This window comes from Scyliorhinus torazame, chromosome 4 (genome assembly GCF_047496885.1).
Source record: "Scyliorhinus torazame isolate Kashiwa2021f chromosome 4, sScyTor2.1, whole genome shotgun sequence".
Classification (NCBI taxonomy): domain Eukaryota; kingdom Metazoa; phylum Chordata; class Chondrichthyes; order Carcharhiniformes; family Scyliorhinidae; genus Scyliorhinus; species Scyliorhinus torazame.
The window spans coordinates 97977648-97996473 of record NC_092710.1 but is presented as its reverse complement, the minus strand read 5'-3'; the positions used below and the strand labels follow the sequence as shown (position 1 = coordinate 97996473).

General features: G+C 44.7%; 1 protein-coding gene across 11 annotated transcripts in view; it reads right to left on the bottom strand.

The window, feature by feature from the left end:
* Nucleotides 1-18826, bottom strand: part of adgrb3 (adhesion G protein-coupled receptor B3) — a 1156404-nt gene that overhangs the window by 256100 nt on the left and 881478 nt on the right. For 9 of the 11 annotated variants that reach the window (XM_072498355.1, XM_072498358.1, XM_072498354.1 and 6 more), the window contains 5 exons: nucleotides 15189-15255; nucleotides 10446-10531; nucleotides 10040-10138; nucleotides 9493-9664; nucleotides 2975-3070 (listed from right to left, as the gene is read on the bottom strand). In XM_072498355.1, coding sequence (XP_072354456.1) covers nucleotides 2975-3070; nucleotides 9493-9664; nucleotides 10040-10138; nucleotides 10446-10531; nucleotides 15189-15255 — 520 coding nt within the window. The remainder of the gene's footprint in view (nucleotides 1-2974; nucleotides 3071-9492; nucleotides 9665-10039; nucleotides 10139-10445; nucleotides 10532-15188; nucleotides 15256-18826) is intronic. The other 2 variants (XM_072498361.1, XM_072498359.1) reach the window with 1 other exon arrangement.

The window sequence follows — 18826 nt, the reverse complement described above, 5'->3', positions numbered from 1 at the left end:
CAATCTGAGTTCTCCGGTGACTGACCCTCCTGCCACTGGAAACAGATTCTCCCCACTTGTCGTTTACGATTTTGAAAACCTCTATTAAATCTCCCCTTAATCCTTTCTGCTCGAAGGTGGACAACCCCGGCTCCTCCTGCCTTTCCACTTTTCTCAATGGAAGTCTGAACTAAAAACAAAGCATTTGGGAGCTCAATGGGCATGAGCGAGAGAGTGAGAGTGAGCGAGGCGGGGGGGAGGGGGGGGCAAAGAGCCGCCGTTAATAACTGGTCATATTCCGAGGATGGCTCAGTTACAGCTCCCTTCCTCTTTCAGGGTTCGATTAATTTGTTGGTGTATTTTCCCTTCTTGTCCGGGATTGCACTTTAACCGGTTGGTTACTGTAATTGCACTCTTCCAAAGAGGTGAGTCGCGTGCCCGTTGTAAAAGCGGAGCTGATATCCGTGGTCAGGCCAGGAAGTGTTGGTCAAAGATAGGCTGCAAGCAGAACTTCCAGTGTTCAGCATCTCAGGCAGACTGACAGGACAAGCCGCCTGCCCCTCCTGTCCTTGCTGTTCAGTATACTGAATGACACATCTCAGAAACGTGATGAAGCATTCTGTGCAGCATTGAGAACAGTAGGAAGCAATATTCTCAATGAGTTCTGCTTGTCAGCTTTCGTGCGGTGTGTAATGCAGTTAGGAGAATTTATTTTGGCTACCCAGTTTACTGCAGGCATTCCAATTTTAAATCACTTTGAGAGACCTGCACATCAGATAAGTGGGGAGTTTAAGACTACAACAGTTCCTATCGTTAACTGCTCTGAGTTAACATGAACAAATGACTGCCCTGTATATAGTGTTCTAAGGTTGTCCTGGGCAATATAAATCCCTCAACCAATGTCTAAATCTGGTGTAAAAAAAACCAAGTTGCGGGGAGAGAAACAGGAGGAGAACTTTATTCTCCCCCCCGGTGGTGGTGGTGATAGGATAAAGGGTTGGTAGGGGGGGGGGGGGGGGGGAGAGGAAACTGTCAAATGCCAGGGAGCCCACATAGGGGCAGGCAGCCAACTTGAAATGATTAATGGCCCGATTAAGGCATTTTTCCCAAATCACTGGCATTTTGCTGGTGGTGGAGCTGCCTCCTGCCTCATGGGGAGACAGAGGCAACATGAAGTCAGCCTCCCGGAGGTTACCTGGAGGAGGTATATGGGGGCGGGTGTGGGGTGGAGGGGGGGGGGCGGGTGTGGCTGGAGCCTCCACGTTCAAGGAAATGGCTGCCAGCAGCAGTTAATGACTAACCCCTAGCTGCTTCAAGAGGGTTTTCCCTTCTGTTCTCCAGGCCCTGCCTACTTGGCCCACGTAAAAATACATTTACCGCTCACCCTCCCAAGGGCAACAGGAAAATGGAGGCACCCTTGTGTTCTTGGTACCTGACAGCAACCAGCCAGTTGGTGAAGGAGAGCAGAAGGCAATCTTTGATTTATTCGCCAAATGTACAGCTCCTAAATCTATCACCCACACCAATATCAGTAAATGACTCTTTACATGGGTCCAAGTACAGAGGTTATCCAATGACTGTACTCCTCCCACACAACCTTTATATCCTTAACATTAATTTATACAATTGATACCAGCTCTCTCAGTTGCACTGTCGAGCTCCAGAGTTGCTGGCCTCAGATTGGGCAACCATTGGCCCGCACACCATCGTTAATTGGCTGCCAAGGCAAACTTTCACTCTGAGTTCAGGTCAAGTTCTGACAAAAAAGCCATCGATCTGAAATGGTAATTCTTTACTTCTTTCTCCACAAGTCCTCGCTGATCGGCGGAGTATTTGCTGCCTTTTCTGTTTTTAATTCACATTTCCCGCACCCGCGTTAATCTGCTTTTGTATCAGTACAAATTTAAAATTAATTTTTTTTTTAAAACTTACTTTTTATTTTTTAACTCAAATTATTTCTTCATCTCACTTTATATCACTTTCTGTACCTGATTGACATGAAATTTGCTCCCTTTAATTCATCTTCCTTGTGATGTTTAATTCTCATTCTTTCAATCGGATTGGCTGAGAAGATACCCTATTGCTCCACTGCTTGTCCAGATCCCAGATGCCCTGTTGCCTCACTGCCCCGCAGTTCATACTTTTGGCAACGTAATGGACAAATTACTTGGAGTTGAAAATTGAATTCTATGGCAGGCATGACCATTTGGCCGGTTACTGCAAAATATGGCCCAAGATATTTTTTTAATATAATTTCTAAAGTAAAATGAGTAACTGGACCATATTCCCTCCCGTGCAAGTTGAAGTGTCCATTGAGGGCTTAGATCAATAACTCTTCTCTCACTGAGAGCAATGGAAAGGCAGAAACAGATATCGGAATCTCAACTTGCTCGAGGCAATTTGAGGTCACCTGTTCCCTTATAATAATCTTTACTAGTGTCACAAGTAGGCTTACATTAACACTGCAATGAAGTTACTGTGAAAAGCTCCTCGTCGCCACACTCTGGTGCCTGTTCAGGTACACAGAGGGAGAATTCAGAATGTCCAATTCACCTACCAAGCACGTCTTTTGAGACTTGTGGGAGGAAACCGGAGCACCCGGAGGAAAACCCATGCAGACACGGGGAGAACGTACAGGCTCTCTGCCACTGTGAAGCAACAGTGCTAACTGTGTCGCCCACTCTACTTGCACTCCACTCGATTGTCCACAGCAGTGTGAGGATAGAGTGCTCTGGAAAGGCTGTGCCCCTCGAGTGTCTCATCTGTGCTCTGCCTCATGATGATGATAATAAAAATAAAGGCCTCCTTTTAACCAAACTCCGTAGGCAAGAACAGAGTGTGTTTGCGGTGGACAACTGATTTTCAGCCACCTTAAAGACAACGGAGTGTGAAATTAAACAGAGAATGAACCGGTGTCCAACTCCCACCTGTTATAACCTGAAGATTAGGTGAAAATCTAGCAGAAGAATAAAGAAGGAAAGAAATTACTGCTCACCATGATCCGGGCATGGCCGTTCGGAAATGTACTAGCTGTGTCCCCAACTATTGGATCCTGGCAGTTCCTCAGACGGCATCGAACAGCATCTTGGACCTGTTGAACAGGAAGACACCCGTAGGTAACCTGAATAATTGATCATGGATTCATTTGAGACTTGTGGAATTTTACAGTAGGACCTTATTTCTTAATTATTTTACAGCCATCGGAACAGGCAGCACAAAATATGGGTTACAAATTGCACCATGGCTGTTCTGGCGGTTGAAGAACAGCGAGTTGCAGCAAGTGTGGCCTAACTAAGGTTCTATACAGCTGCAACATGACTTGCCAATTTTTATACTCGATGCCCCGGCCAATGAAGGGAAGCATGCCGTATGCCTTCTTGACTATCTTCACCTGTGTTGCCCCTTTCAGTGACCTGTGGACCTGTATACCTAGATCTCTCTGACTGTCAAAACACTTGAGGGTTCTACCATTCACTGTATATTCCCTACCTGCATCAGACCTTCCAAAATGCATTACCTCACATTTGTCCAGATTAAACTCCATCTGCCATCTCTCCGCCCAAGTCTCCAAACGGTCTAAATCCTGCTATATCATCTGACAATCCTCATCGCTATCCGCAATTCCACCAACCTTTGTGTCGTCTGCAAACTTACTAATCAGACCAGTTACATTTTCCTCCAAATTATTTATATATACTACGAACAGCAAAGGTCCCAGCACTGATCCCTGCGGAATACCACACGTCACAGCCCTTCAATCAGAAAAGCACCCTTCCATTGCTACTCTCTGCCTTCTATGACCTAGCCAGTTCTGTATCCACCTTGCCAGCTCACCCCTGATCCCGTGTGACTTCACCTTTTGTACCAGTCTGCCATGAGGGACCTTGTCAAAGGCATTACTGAAGTCCATATAGACAACATCCACTGCCCTACCTGCATCAATCATCTTTCTTTGTGACCACCTCGAAAAACTCTATCAAGTTAGTGAGTCACGACTTCCCCTTCACAAAACCGTGCTGCCTTTCACTAATACGCCCATTTGCTTCCAAATGGGAGTAGATCCTGTCTCGAAGAATTCTCTCCAGTAATTTCCCTACCACTGACGTAAGGCTCACCGGCCTGTAGTTCCCTGGATTATCCTTGCTACCGTTCTTAAACAAAGGAACAACATTGGCTATTCTCCAGTCCTCCGGGACATCACCTGAAGACAGTGAGGATCCAAAGATATCTGTCCAGGCCTCAGCAATTTCCTCTCTAGCCTCCTTCAGTATTCTTGGGAGATCCCATCAGGCCCTGGGGCCTTATCCGCCTTAATATTTTTCAAGACGCCCAACACCTCGTTTTTTTGGATCTCAATATGACCCAGGCTATCTACACACCCTTCTCCAGACTCAACATCCACCAATTCCTTCTCTTTGGTGAATACTGATGCAAAGTATTCATTTAGTACCTCGCCCATTTCCTCTGGCTCCACAGACTCCCTTGCCTGTCCTTCAGTGGGCCCACCTTTTCCCTGGCTACCCTCTTGCTTTTTATGTACATGTAAAAAGCCTTGGGGTTTTCCTTAAACCTATTTGCCAATGACTTTTCGTGATCCCTTTTAGCCCTCCTGACTCCTTGCTTAAGTTCCTTCCTACTTTCCTTATATTCACACAGGCTTTGTCTGTTCTCAACCTTCTAGCCCTGATAAAGGCCTCCTTTTTGACGAGGCCTACAATATCTCTCATTACAAGGTGATCAGAGGATTAGATAGGATGGACAGTGAAAGCCTTTTTCCTCGGATGGTGATGGCTAGCACGAGGGGACATAGCTTTAAATTCAGGGGAGATAGATATAGGACAGACGTCAGAGGTAGGTTCTTTACTCAGAGAGTAGTAAGGGCGTGGAATGCCCTGCCTTCAACAGTAGTGGTCTCGCCAACATTAAGGGCATTTAAGTGGTCATTGGCTAAACATATGGATGATAATGGAATAGTGTAGATGGGCTTTAGATTGGTTTCACAGGTTGGCGCAACATCGAGGGCCGAAGGGCCTGTACTGCGCTGTAATGTTCTATTGTCTATTAACCAAGGTTCCCGAAATTTGCTGTATTTATCCTTCTTCCGCACAGGAACATGCCGATCCTGAATTTCTTTCAACTGCCATTTGAAAGCCTCCCACATGTCAGATGTTGATCTACCCTCAAACATCTGCCCCAATCATGGTTCTTTAGTTCCTGCCTAATATTGTTATAATTAGCCTCCCCCCAATTTAGCACATTCACCCTAGGGCCACTCTTATCCTTGTCCACCAGCACTTTAAAACTTACTGAATTGTGGTCACTGTTCCCTAAATGCTCCCCTACTGAAAGTTCTACCACCTGGCCGGGCTCATTCCCCAATACCAGGTCCAATATAGCTCCTTCCCTAGTTGGACTATCTACATATTGTTTTTAGAAGCCCTCCTGGATGCCCCTTACAAACTCTGCCCCATCCAAGCCCCTAGCACTAAGTGAGTCCCAGTCAATATTGGGGAAGTTAAGGTCTCCCATCACAACAACCCTGTTGCTTTTACTCCTTTCCAAAATCTGGCTACCTATTTGCTCCTCTATCTCCCGCTGGCTGTTGGGTGGCCTGTAGTAAACCCCCAACATTGTGACAGCACCCTTCTTATTCCTGATCTCTACCCATATCGCCTCGCTGCCCTCACTTTTTGTAATTCTCACCCAGGTTACAAATCCCTCCAAGACCTTGACCCTTCCTATGTCGATCATTTCCTTTGGCCTGACAAGCCTTCAAAACCTCCGTGTTTCCACAATTCTGGCCTCCTGAGCATTTTAGCTCTGGAATGATAACATTACGATAACATTAGACAGGAATTGAAAAATTTGGATTGGGTGCGGCTGTTGGATAATAAATCAACATCGGCCATGTGGGAGTCTTTCAAGTGACAGTTGATTAGGATTTAGGAAAGTCACATTCCTGAGAGAATGAAGGATACGTATGGGAAGTTTAGGGAGCCTTGGATAACGAGGGATATTGTGAACCTCGTCAAAAAGAAAAAGGAGACTTTTGTATGGTCTAGAAGGGTGGGAACAGTTGAAAACCTTGAGGAGAATAAAGAAAGTAGGAAGGTACCGAAGTGGGAAATTAGGAGGGGTCATGAAAAGTCCTTGGCAAGTAGGATTAAGGTGAATCCCAAAGCGTTTTATTCACATGTAAAAAACAAGAGGGTGGCCAGGGAAAGGATTGGACCACTTAAGGACGGTGGGGGGAATCTAGGTGTTGAGCCAGAGGAAATGGGCGAGGTACTAAATTAATACTTTGCATCAGTGTTCACTAAAGAAAGAGACTTTGTGGAAGATGATTCTTGGGTAGGGGGTGTGGACATCGAAAAGGAGGGGGTATTGGGTCTTTTAAAATATATTAAGGTTGATAAAGCCTCCTGGGTTGGATGGGATTTACCCCAGAATACTGAGGGAAGCAAGGGAGGAAATTGTTGGGCCTTGACTGACATCTTTGTATCCTCATTGGCTCCAGGTGAGATCCCAGAGGACTGGAGAATAGGTAATGCGGTACCGCTGTTTAAGAAAGGTAGCAGGGATAATCCTGGAAACTATAGGCCGGAGAGCCTCACGTGGGTAGTACGTAAATTATTGGAGAGAATTCTCAGGGACAGGATTTATACCCATTTGGAAACAAAGGCACTCATAAGCGATGGACAACATGGTTCAGTGAAGGGGAAGTCGTGTCTCACTATCTTGATCAAGTTTTTTGAGGAGGTAACAAAGATGATTGATGAGGGGAGGGATGTTGTTTACATGGATGTCAGTAAAGCCTGTGATAAGGTGTCTCATAGCAGATTGGTACAAAAGGTGAAGTTACACGGGATCAGAGTTGAGGTGGTAAGATGGATACAGAACTGGCCCGGTCATAGAAGGCAAAGGGTAGCAGTAGAAGGGTGTTTTTCTGAATGGAAGGTTGTGACTAGTGGTGTTCCACAGGGATCTGTGCTTGGGCCTCTTGTTTGTGGTGCGCATAAATGATTTGGAGGAAAATGTAGCTGGTCTGATTTGTATGTTCGTGGATGACACCAAGGTTGGTGGAGTGGCAGATAGTGTTGAGGATTGTCAGAAGATACAGCAGGACATAGATAGGTTAGAGACCTGGCAGAGAAATGGCAAATGGAGTTTAATACGGACAAATGTGAGGTAATGCATTTTGGTAAGTCTAGCGCAGAGGGAAAATATACAGTAAATGGTAAAACTCGGAATATAGGAAGTCAGAGAAATCTGGGTGTGCAGGTCCACAGATCTTTGAAGGTGGCAACACAAGTGGACAAGATAGTCAAGAAAGCATACGGAATGCTTGCCTTCATTGGATGGGGCATAGAGTATAAAAACTGGCAAATCATACTACAGCTGTAGAACCTTGGTAAGGCTGCACTTGGAATGTTGCGCACAATTCTGATCGCCACACTACCAGAAGGATGTGGAGGCTTTGGAGAGGGTGCAGAGGAGGTTTACCAGGATGTTGCCTGGTCTGGAGGGTGTTTGCTATGTGGAGAGGCTGAATAGACTCGGACTGTTTTCATTAGAAAGACGGAGGTTGAGGGGCGACCTGATAGAGGTCTACAAGATGTTGAGGGGCATGGATAGAGTGGTTGGGCAGGCACTCTTTCCCAGGGTGGAGGGGCAGTCACCAGGGGGCATAGGTTTAAGATCGTGGGGCAAAATTTAGAGGATGTGAAAGGCAGGTTTTTACGCAGAGGTGGTGAGTGCCTGGAACGGATTGCCAGGAGAGGTTGTGGAAGCAGATACACTCACGGCGTTCAAAAGGCATCTTGGCAAACACGTGGACAGGATGGGTATAGAGGGATATGGCACAAGGAAGTGCTGAGGGTTTTGGCAAAGGTTGGTATCATGACCGGTACAGGCTTGGAGGGCCGAAAGGCTTGTTGCTGTGCGGTATTGTTCTTTAAACTCCACCGTCCTCCCATCCTACCACTCGATTCTCACTGCCTCTCTATGTTTCTCTCCTCCTCTAAGCCACTGTTTAAATTCAACCTCTTTGACCAAGGCTTTGATCATCTGCCCTAATATCTCCTTATGTCAAACCATGCTTGGTGACATATCTGTGAAGCACTTTGTGACATATTACCTCAAGAAAGGTACACCACCATTGCAAATTGTTGGAGTTAGCCATTGGGCAGACCAATTCTATAAAAACATACCCCCAACCATGCTAATTAGCCTAATGAGTACTCCTCATTATAGTCATAGAACATTAGAGCTCAGAAAGAAGCACTTCAGTCCATCATGTCTGCGCCAGCCACCTAGCACCTATCGCGTGTTCTCCCTAGATGCCTGTTGAATCCAATATAGCAGGTTCTGCTCTTCTGGGTGCCATGTTAGACCCTCAGGTGCCTGCTTCGTGCTTGCCATATACAGCCTCATGATCCAATTTCAAGGCTGCCGTTGTCTTTTTGATGAAATGCTGATCCGAGTTCCTGTCCGTCACTTTGAGGGCACTATTTCATTAGTGTCATGGTGTTGCCCTGACCAACATGACCAGAAAGAGATTATTTGGTCCATTATCACATTGTAGAAGTTTGCTGTGTGTAAATCTGTTGCTGCATGTGTCGCAATTACATGTCAACTGTAATCCACTGGCTCCAATCGCCGAGCAACATCCTGGTGATGTGTACGGAGCTTTTTTTCATAAGTCGTTTCTTGGTCTTGAGTTTAACGAAATCATTTATAACTGTGTTGCAAAAGTCCTTCTGCCCAATCTCCACTGATACCCTCTTTGTTTGGTCGTGAGGTCAAGGATTCATGGACGGATGGCAACTTCACCACTTTCCCTGCCCCAGAGAGGGAAGTTTCAGTGACTGCTAACTGCCTCCCTATCAGAAGTGGTAGTGATGTCGGCATGGGGAATGTAATCACTCTCTGTGGCACCTGTGGTGCTGGGAGTTATAACCCAGCAGACAATGCCACCTTTGATTATCTTTACGTCACGATGCAATGGGGAAGGCTATATGGCTATCACTCGGGAGGATAATAAGAAATGGGAGAAGGTGAATGCCATTCAGCCCCCCCAAGTCTGTTCCAGCATTAAGTAAGATCATGACTGAACTTTTACATCAACTCCCCTTTCCTATTCTATTTCCATTATCAATTAATCCTTAGTGGATACAATTTCTCATTCCCAATCTTATTTGTGCTCAACATCTTTGCTGTCTGGGGTGGAAAATTCAAAAGATCATAATCCGTGGGGACACCCATGGCTGCAGTGCTGGTTGTGAGATGGGGAAAGAGTAGAAGGGGGTCAAAAAAGAGGTCTTTAGCCATGATGGCCCAGCCATCGCAGAGTGGAGCAGGCTTCAGTGACCAGCTGGTCTTTGCCTGCCTGCCATTTCCACGCACATGCGCGCACATTTGTGTGTATTACATAAGACCTCTGGCTTTCTGTCCGCCAATATGACATCTTGATTGCACGGTGCTAGTGTGGGACGGCTCTTACTGATCGCTTACCTCTCTCCTCAGGACACAGTGCACCATGACAATGACAAATCCCTGCAGCGAGTCGAAGACAGCAAACAGGATCTGAAACAAGATGGATCGTTTGTCGGTCATTGCCAGGACTGCGGACATCCAGGTCAGAGCGAGGAGGGGTAGCACTACACAGGAACTCCACAGAGACGCCCTGCACACAAACAGAAAACCAGTCAGAGCCGGTAGGATGTACACGAGGCAGACGTTTCAATGAAGCTTAAGAATGACATTAATTACATACTTTTGAGGTAAAAAATGTTAAATCTGCGTTTTTTTCCTCAGATGACAGTCCATACTTTAATGGTATTTATATTTAAGCTATCTCTACAGACACCACGTTATATATCTATCACCTTTTCAACAGTCATTTGAAATTAGAATTTTCACGTATCTCCGTAAAGAAAGAATATATGATTATCAAAATAATTGAGCTATGTTTTGCGGGCAGTTTATATTTATAAAGTATTAAAGTATTTATAGACATATATTCATATATAGATACAGATTTAAAATGCTTGAGACTAACATGGCATTACTGGCAGTGGTGGCTGACAAGGCTGTCGTTGAAACAACTCCGCACTTGGAACATTTGAGCGTCAGGCCGCTATGGGGCTCACTCATCTGACTGGAACCAAATAAAAAATTCAACAAAAAAAGGAAGAGAAAAATTGCAGCTTTAAAATAAAAGTATTCGGCACCCTCAGGAAGTTAAAAAGAAAATAAGAGTAAGAATTCTCCATGGCAAGCATGATAATCACATTACACCACACTACTAAGAAAGCCATGCAGAATCTGGCTCAATGTTAACACATTTAACTTAAAGGCATGCAATAACTATTCAACGCAGGGCAATATTTTCTTTACCGTGTGATGGAGCAGCATTTGGCGTGAGTTTGTAAAATACAATGAAAGTTTCAGCATTCACCACCTACCCTCCTCTATGTTTTAGCTTTTTATCTAGGATTCCGTCTCTCGACACCAGTTTATTAAAAACTAAAATGCCGATCACCATGTTGACCTGCGAAAGAAGAAATGCTTTTTGTCATCTTGATGCTGAATGGGCAACAAACGCTGATCATTGTTTCTTCACAGATCCAATGACTGTCTCTTTTCAGATGTTAGTTCATTACAGTTTTTGTTATGGTCGACTCCTCTCTCTGCTTTGGAACTTCAGTTCTGGCAGTTCATACAAACAAGGCCACCCAGTGTGCATGGGTATATAAGAACAGTGATGTTTTTAAATTATTCTTTCCTGGGATGTGAGCACCGCTGATAAAGCCAGCATGTGTTGCCCATCCCCAATTGCCCTTGAACTGAATGGCTTGTTAGGGCTATTTCAGAGGTATTTAAGAGTCAACCACATTGCTGCCTGGAGTCTGCAATCACATGTAGGCCAGACCGGGTAAGGATGGCAGATTTCCTTTTCTAAAGGACATTTGTGAACCAGAAACATTTTCACAACAATTGATGATAGTTTTATGGTCACCATTATGGAGACTAGCTTTATATTCCAGATTTAATTAATCAAATTTAAATTCCACCAGCTGCCATGGTGGGATTTGAACCCGTGATCTCATAAGGTTAGCCTGGTCCTCTGGATTAGTAGTTCGGTAATTTTACCACAATGCTATCATCTCTCCCCACTGCTACTTCTGACTAACTGTTTAGAATCATAGAATTCCTGCAGTGCAGAAGGCGGCCATTCGGTACATCGAGTCTGCACCGACCGTCCAAAAGAGCACCCTCTACTCTATCCAGGCCTAATTCCCGTAATGTCACCTAACCTTTTTGGACACTAAGGAGCAATTTAGCATGGTCAATCTACCTAACCTGCAAATCTTTGGACTGTGGGAGGAAACCGGAGCACCCAGAGGAAACCCACACAGACATGGGGAGAATGTGCAGGCTCCACATAGAGAGTCACCTGAGGTCAGAATTGAACCTGGGTCCCTGCTGCTGTGAGGCAGGAATGCGAACCACTGTGCCACCGTACTGTTCATATCCAGCATCAGCTGGGAGATGACGGATGAGATGTGAGCAATTCTATTTTAAAGTTTAATTTCCTTCCCCATTTTACTTTCTTCCTCTTTGGTTCTCAGGTGTGTGGGAAATGCTGGCAAACAACTTAACTCCTATCCCGAGTTGCCCTGAAAAGTTGCTGCCAGGCCTTGAACCAATGCAACCCTTGTATTGGTAGTGCTCCCGATCTGCTTGGTCAGCCTGTACCCCTGCCCTTGAATTCATTATGATCCCAATTTTGCAGTCTGCAGCGCTGTGATGGCGACTGGCACTCACCCTGAAGTAAGCTGAGCGCAAAGTCCTAACAATCTCGGTGCTGTCATTTCCTCTTTCCTAACATTCATTTGAGTCTGCTGCCAGATCAAGGGGATCACCAGACATTCTTCAAAAGTGATGGCTGCATGCAGGGTAAGTAGCCAATTGCACTGGTGAATTCCCACAGACAGCAAACCAGGAGGTAAACACACTCTTTAAAAATGTTACAGAGGTCAATTGGGGCATACGTATTAGATGTGCAAATATTAGGCAAAAATGAATAAACTGGGCAGCACGGTGGGCGCAGTGGGTTAGCCCTGCTGCCTCAAGGCGCCGAGGTCTCAGGTTCGATCCCAGCTCTGGGTCACTGTCCGTGTGGAGTTTGCACATTCTCCCAGTGTCTGCGTGGGTTTCGCCCCCACAACCCAAAGATGTGCAGAGTAGGTGGATTGGCCAAGCTAAATTGCCCCTTAATTGGAAAAAAATAATTGGGTACTATAAATTTATAAAGAAGAAAAACAAAAAAATGAATAAACAATGGCATTTTACCACAGTGGAATGATTCCACATTGTGAAAATATTAAAACAATTTTCCAGGGCCAGAGAGGATGTTTATCAGTAGTTATGACACTGTACTCTGTGAAAAACCTAGTCACACCTCGTTAATAAGGCTGCACTATCTGAGGGGTTTTCAGCAGGAACAGTACAAGCTAAAAGAGGAGACTCTAGCAGGTCAGTAACTCCTGAAGGTTGCCATCAGCAAGGACTCCAGCATGCACCCTGTGGAGGAGCAGGAAATCGTTCACAACAACTCCAAGATTTGTGTTTAACTACAAATGTGCAGCTGCAGTTTCCCAGTGTAATGAAGAAATTTAGCTGTCGCTGCAACTGCAAAAACTGGGCCAAATTCCAGCACCCACAACAAGTGCTATGACCGCTCCATGTACTGTCTCTGACAAATGTGCTTACTTAACTGCAACTCCCCAGCCCTGAACCCTCCAACAATGAGAAGGATAAATGCAGCAACGCCAGGAGAAAACCAGTTCTCTGTGCACCCCCCCCCACAGCCCCCCCCCCCCCCCCCGGTCACAAACCATATAGACTTGAACATATGGGACTGTCCCCTTGTCAGTTCTGGGTCAGGTTCTTGGAATTCCTCACTGGCCTCTGGTGTGGGTATTCTCGAGCCCCCCCTCATAGCACCCTTCTTCATGGGCGAGCTGAGACACCTGACCATCAGGCAGGCTAGTTGGGCATTTAAAAATAATAAATCATCAGATGGCACCAGTGCATTTGTGGTGTGGAATTTGTCTTTTCATATGAGGGAACATATTACATATGTAGCAAAAATAACATTGTATTGAGGTGACATCTATGTGCCAATATGATACCAACTTTCCACTGATGTGACAAAGTCAAGTAAACTATAATCAATGCATTTAGCCACCCTCCACTCAGCAATTTAAGAACTATATCACAGGTTATTTTGTTCAGTTATAATTCCAATATCTGAAAGGTGACAATCATGACCTGCTTTGTGCATCCCCTTTTACCTCCAGCATTTTATTTAGTCTCTTTTCTACTTTGAGTCTTCCTGCATTAAAGCCAAAAGTAATTTTCTTTACCTTTTAATTAACATGCAGGTCAGTGCAGATACTGTCCTTAAACCGATCACTGTCACTCATGTTAAAGTGGGACACAGGCCTTCAGCGGGACCGGAAGATCCCAATGGCAGGAAGGGCCAGAAATTCCCACCCATTGTACTTGCATGAGCCCAGAACTAATGATGGTGGTCATGTCATCACAATTAATGACATTTTTTTTCAGCCTATGTTTCTGGTGACTTTTGGGAGTGGTAACCACTGAATATATGCTTGAACAAACATGCACATTACATGGTGTAACATCCATAGGGGGACCCAAAGTTGGAGAATCCAAATTGCCTTGACACTCAGGTAATAAAAGGCAATGAAAAGCAACGAGTGGGCCTCCACTGCTTACTGTGCTACATTCATACCAGGACCCTCAGGTTACAAGGCTAAACTCTCGGAAGTTTCTTCTGGTCATATTCTCTCCACAGGAGGAGTTCTCTCTGAGCACCTGGGACATGTTGTAAGACCCCCCCCCCCCAGCCCCCGCCCCCGCATGCAGAACACAGATATTTCCTCCAACTTGCCCCAAACCACTTTGTTACTTTTTTTTTATTCGTACATGGGCCATAGGTGCCGCAGGCTGTGCCAGCATTTATTGCCTGTTCCTAATTGCTCGAGGGGTCAGTTAAGAGTCAACTACATTGCTATGGGTCTGGAGTCACATGTAGGCCAGACCAGGGAAGGACAGCAGATTTCCTTTCCTAAAAGACATTAGTGAACCAGAAGGGCTTTTACGACAATTGGCAATGGTTTCATGGTCACCATTAGATTTTTAATTCCTGATACTTTAATTCTGAGTCCAGAGACAATGTCACCATGCCACCGCCTCCCCCAATTTTTTTCCTTTTGATGAGCATTCTAGACAGGCTGGTGCTCCTATTCAAGTATTCCTGGTACACAGTGCGTGCACACATCTGGAGACGCCACATCAGCTGCCCACAAGTTTAATGGCGCAAGTGCAAAAATCCATGCACTCCCAATAAGAGTGTCAGTCAGCTGTTCAGAGGGCACTGACATGACGTCTGCTGGACATCCATGTCAACATGTCTCACTGTGCAGAGTGGCACCACTCTGTTCATGGGGAGAACCCTGAAGATTTCTATTCCTCAATCCTCGTCATCTCTGCCAGTGGAAAAAGTTGCCCCCTATCTATCAAATGTCCTCAGGGCGCCTCAAGTAAGCTTTGCTTTATCTTTTTTCAATACCTAACATAGAACATACAGTGCAGAAGGAGGTCATTCGGCCCATCGAGTCTGCACCGACCCACTTAAGCCCTCACTTCCACCCTGTCCCCGTAACCCAATAACCCCTCCTAACCTTTTTGGACACTAAGGGCAATTTAGCATGTCCAAACCATCGAACCTGCACATCTTTGGACTGTGGGAGGAAACCGGAGCACCCGGAGGAAACCCACGCAGACATGGGGAGTACATGCAGACTCCGCACAGACAGTGACCCAGCGGGAAATCGAACCTGGGACCCTGGTGCTGTGAAGCCACAGTGCTAACCACTGTGCTACCATGCTCCCCTAGTACTTCTAGTGTTGTTTTATCCATATTGTCCTGTATCTATGAAGTTTTCAGGATCTGTTCCCCTGGTCCGAAGCAGTTAAAAACACACAAACACACACACGCATACACACCAGTCAGTCACGTTACGATACACCAAGGCATACAATGTATCATTTCAATGGGGTTTAAGTGGGATGTGCAGTATTGGATGACAGCGACGCATGCAGATTTGTTTTACCAGAACAACAGCAGCTGCGGGTCCAACAAATGCATATAAAAGACCTCCCTCTAGAGACAGCCAGCAGCTGTGAACATAAAAAGAAATAACCAATACATAAAAATTAGAAATCTACATTAAATTAATGGTCTGTAAACATATTCAAGTGCAGACAGAATTTTAAGCAGACTTAGTGCTTTAAGGGAGTCTCAAATTTAAAGAAAAAACAATGGGCTTTGTTAGTAAGAAACAGTGCCGAGATGGGGAAGTCATTACACTGCACATCTCACGTCCGGAGTGAGTCTACGCTCCAGATGTCAGTGACCTTGCTTTAAGCTGTGGCTCAGTGGGCAGCGGTCTCAGCTCCGAGTCAGAAGTCTAAGGGTTCTTCCTCTTTGTTCTTGTTTATTCCCTTATTTCCCCTTACTTTCATTTTTGCTATTACATTTTTGATCCATGGATGTTTAAGGGACCTGTGACTTTAAGGCAAGGCAGCCTGTAAGCAGTCTGTCCCTTTAATTCAAACAAAAGGATCCAGAAGCAGAAGGCTGTGCTGTTTTAGACTGGCTGGCATCAGTGATGACGCGGTTTGATTGATTTGGCTGGTGGCCAATGAATTGGCACAAAAGGCTGAGCTCTGCCCGGTAACAGACGGTGATTGGATATGATCCCACTGGAATGTTGTTAGAGTCATGAGGTTCCAGTTTGGTTTCACTTTGATTCTGCGGGAATCTAACATATCTCTCTGAAAATATCTAACCAATCCTCTCCATAAGGCCACTGTTAGGGCTGACTCTCTCTCCAGCAAGTCTGGGTGCCATTCTCTTGAAACTGCAGATGCTTGAAGCAAAACCATGATCTGGAAGCAAGGTTTGATGTGAAAGAAAATGTGTATACAGAAAGATTTGGGCCTGAATGTGAAACTTGAGCTGAAGGTCCAGTTTGGTAAGAAATAAAGCATTTCTCATGAAAGCCTGCTGCCTGTAAGTACTATATTGAATGAATGACTCTGTGAAGATCATTACAAGCTGTAAACCGTAGACTTTGATCAGCTAGTGTGCTGTGAGGAAAGTGTGCTACAGCGTTTGAAGCAAAGGTCCTTTGACCGTTATCCTTATTTTTAGCCTCCCACTACATTTGTATGTGTTGTGTGTGTGGCTAGAGCGTAGGACAGTTAAAGTAGGCATTAGCTTGTCGTTACCCAGTTTTACTTCTGCATATTTCATGATAGTTCTTGGTACAAATAAACAGTAATTGTATTTAAACGTACAAACCTGGTGACTGTAGTTATTGGGCAGCCAAAGGCCAAAGACATCGGGAATTTTTGTAGGAATTAGTGGCTAATTCAACTTCATGGACCTGGATACTCAAACCCCTCTGTACCTCAGGGTTCTGCAATCTCTGTCCACTTTAATAATGTACTTTAATTTTCCTGCCGAAGTCGACAAGCTCACTTTTTTCCACATTATACTCCAGCTGCCAAATATTTGTCCATTCACTCAACCTGTCTATATCCCTTTGCAGACTCCGTATGTCCTCTTCTCAACTGATTCTCCGACCTACCTTGATGTCTTCAGCAAATATAGCAACCATATGTTCAGTCCAAGTCATTGATACAGATTGTGAGCTGAGACCCAGTTTGGATTCCTGTGTCACTCCACTAGTTACAGTTTGTCAACCCAGAAATTTCCCATTTATCTGTGCTTACTGTTTCCTGTTAGCTAACCAATCCTTTATCCATTCTAATATGTTACCCCCGACACCATAGCCTCGTACTTTGTGTGGTAGCATTTTATGTGCCACCATGTGAAATGTCTTCTGGAAATCCAGATACACCTCATCTACTGGTTCCCCTTTACCATGTTACTTGTTACTTCCTCAAAAAAACTCGGTAATGAATTAGTAAAACATGATTTCCTCTCACAAAACCATGCTGACTCTGCCTGATTGCATTTTCTACATCCCCTGCAATAATCTCCTTAATAATAGGTTCCAGCACTTTCTCTGTGACAGATGTTAAACTAACTGGCCTGTCATTCTTTGCTTTCGGTCTCCCTCCATTCTTGAATAGAGGAGTTACATTGACCATTTTCCAATCTGATGGGACCTTTCCAAAATCGAGCGAATTTCAGAAAATTACAACCAATGCATCTGCTATCTCAGCCGCTACTTCCTTTAGGATCCATTAGGTCCTGGGGACTAGTCAGCCTTTAGCTGTAACCATTTTCCCTGTCCACTTTCACTGGTGATTGGAATTGTTCCAAGTTCCTCCTTTCCCTTTCACCTCTTGATTTATAGGTTTCTCGGGGATCTTGTGCAGTGAAGACAGACACAAAAAATCTGCTCAATGCTTTGGCCATTTCCTTATTTTCCATTATTAATTCCCCAGACTTGCTCTCCAGAGGATCAATACTCATTCTATTCTTTTTTTCTTTTCAAATACTTGTAAAAACTCTTACTATCTGTTTTTGTATTTCTAACTAGCTTTCACTCATATTCTTAACTTTACCCTCCATTTTATAAAGTAAATCTTTGCTGATTTTTCAATTCTGTCCAATCTGCTGTCCGAACACTCATTCTTGCAGAATTGTACATTTTTTCTTTCAATTTAATACTCCCTTTGACTTCCCCCATTAGACACAAATTGTGTATTCTTCTCCCAGAGTTTTTCTTCTCACTGGAATGTATCTGTTGAGTGTTATGGAATATTTATTTAAACGCCTACCGCGATTGCTCTCCTGTCCTACCTTTTATCCTATTTCCAAGTTGACTTCAGCCAACTCTGTCTTCATACCCATGGAATTACTCTTTTCTCCCTGAAACTGAATATGAATTCCATTATATTATGTTCACTGCTACCTAGGGGCTCTTTTACTATGAGGTCATAAACTAATCCTGTCGAAGGAGAATGTGCTGAAGCCTGGGCGTCATTCAAGTCCTTATGGATGATATGGACCAAGGGTCTGTGGTCAGTCTCCACTGTGAAGGTTGGTAGACCGTAGACATATCATAGAACTTTACAATGCCGGTTAGGAGGCCGAGGCACTCTTTCTATCTGGGCATACTTCTGTTCAGTAGGAGTCGTGGCCCTTGACGCATAAGCCACTGGAGCTCAGGACGAGGAGTCATCCTTCTGGAGGAGCACCGCACCATGGGATAGCTTGATTTTGGTTTCGGACAAAGCTCGGCACAACATCGAGGGCCGAAGGGCTTGTTCTGTGCTGTACTGTCCTATTACCAGGTCCAGAACAATCTGCTCTCTGGTTGGCTCTCAAACATGCTGTCTAAGAAATTGTCCTGAAAACATTCTATGAACTCATCTTCCCAGCTACCTTTGCCAAAGTCCAACCTATATGTAGATTAAAATGATTAATAATTATTGCTGTACCTTTCTTTGAAGTCCCTGTTAATTCTTCCTGTATCTTCCTATGTTACAGCGTAGAAGCAGTTGGGGGGGGGGGGGGGGGGCAAAAAATTGCTTCTACAAGCAACTTCTTACCTTTACTATTTGTCATCTTTACCCAACCTTAACCTTTAGAACAAAGATAATTTCTCATTATTGTACTAGTGTGGTTCTTAATTAACAAAGTTACCCCACCACTTTTCCCTAGATTCCTGTCCTTTTGAAAAGTACACATGCACATTCAGGTTCCAGCCTT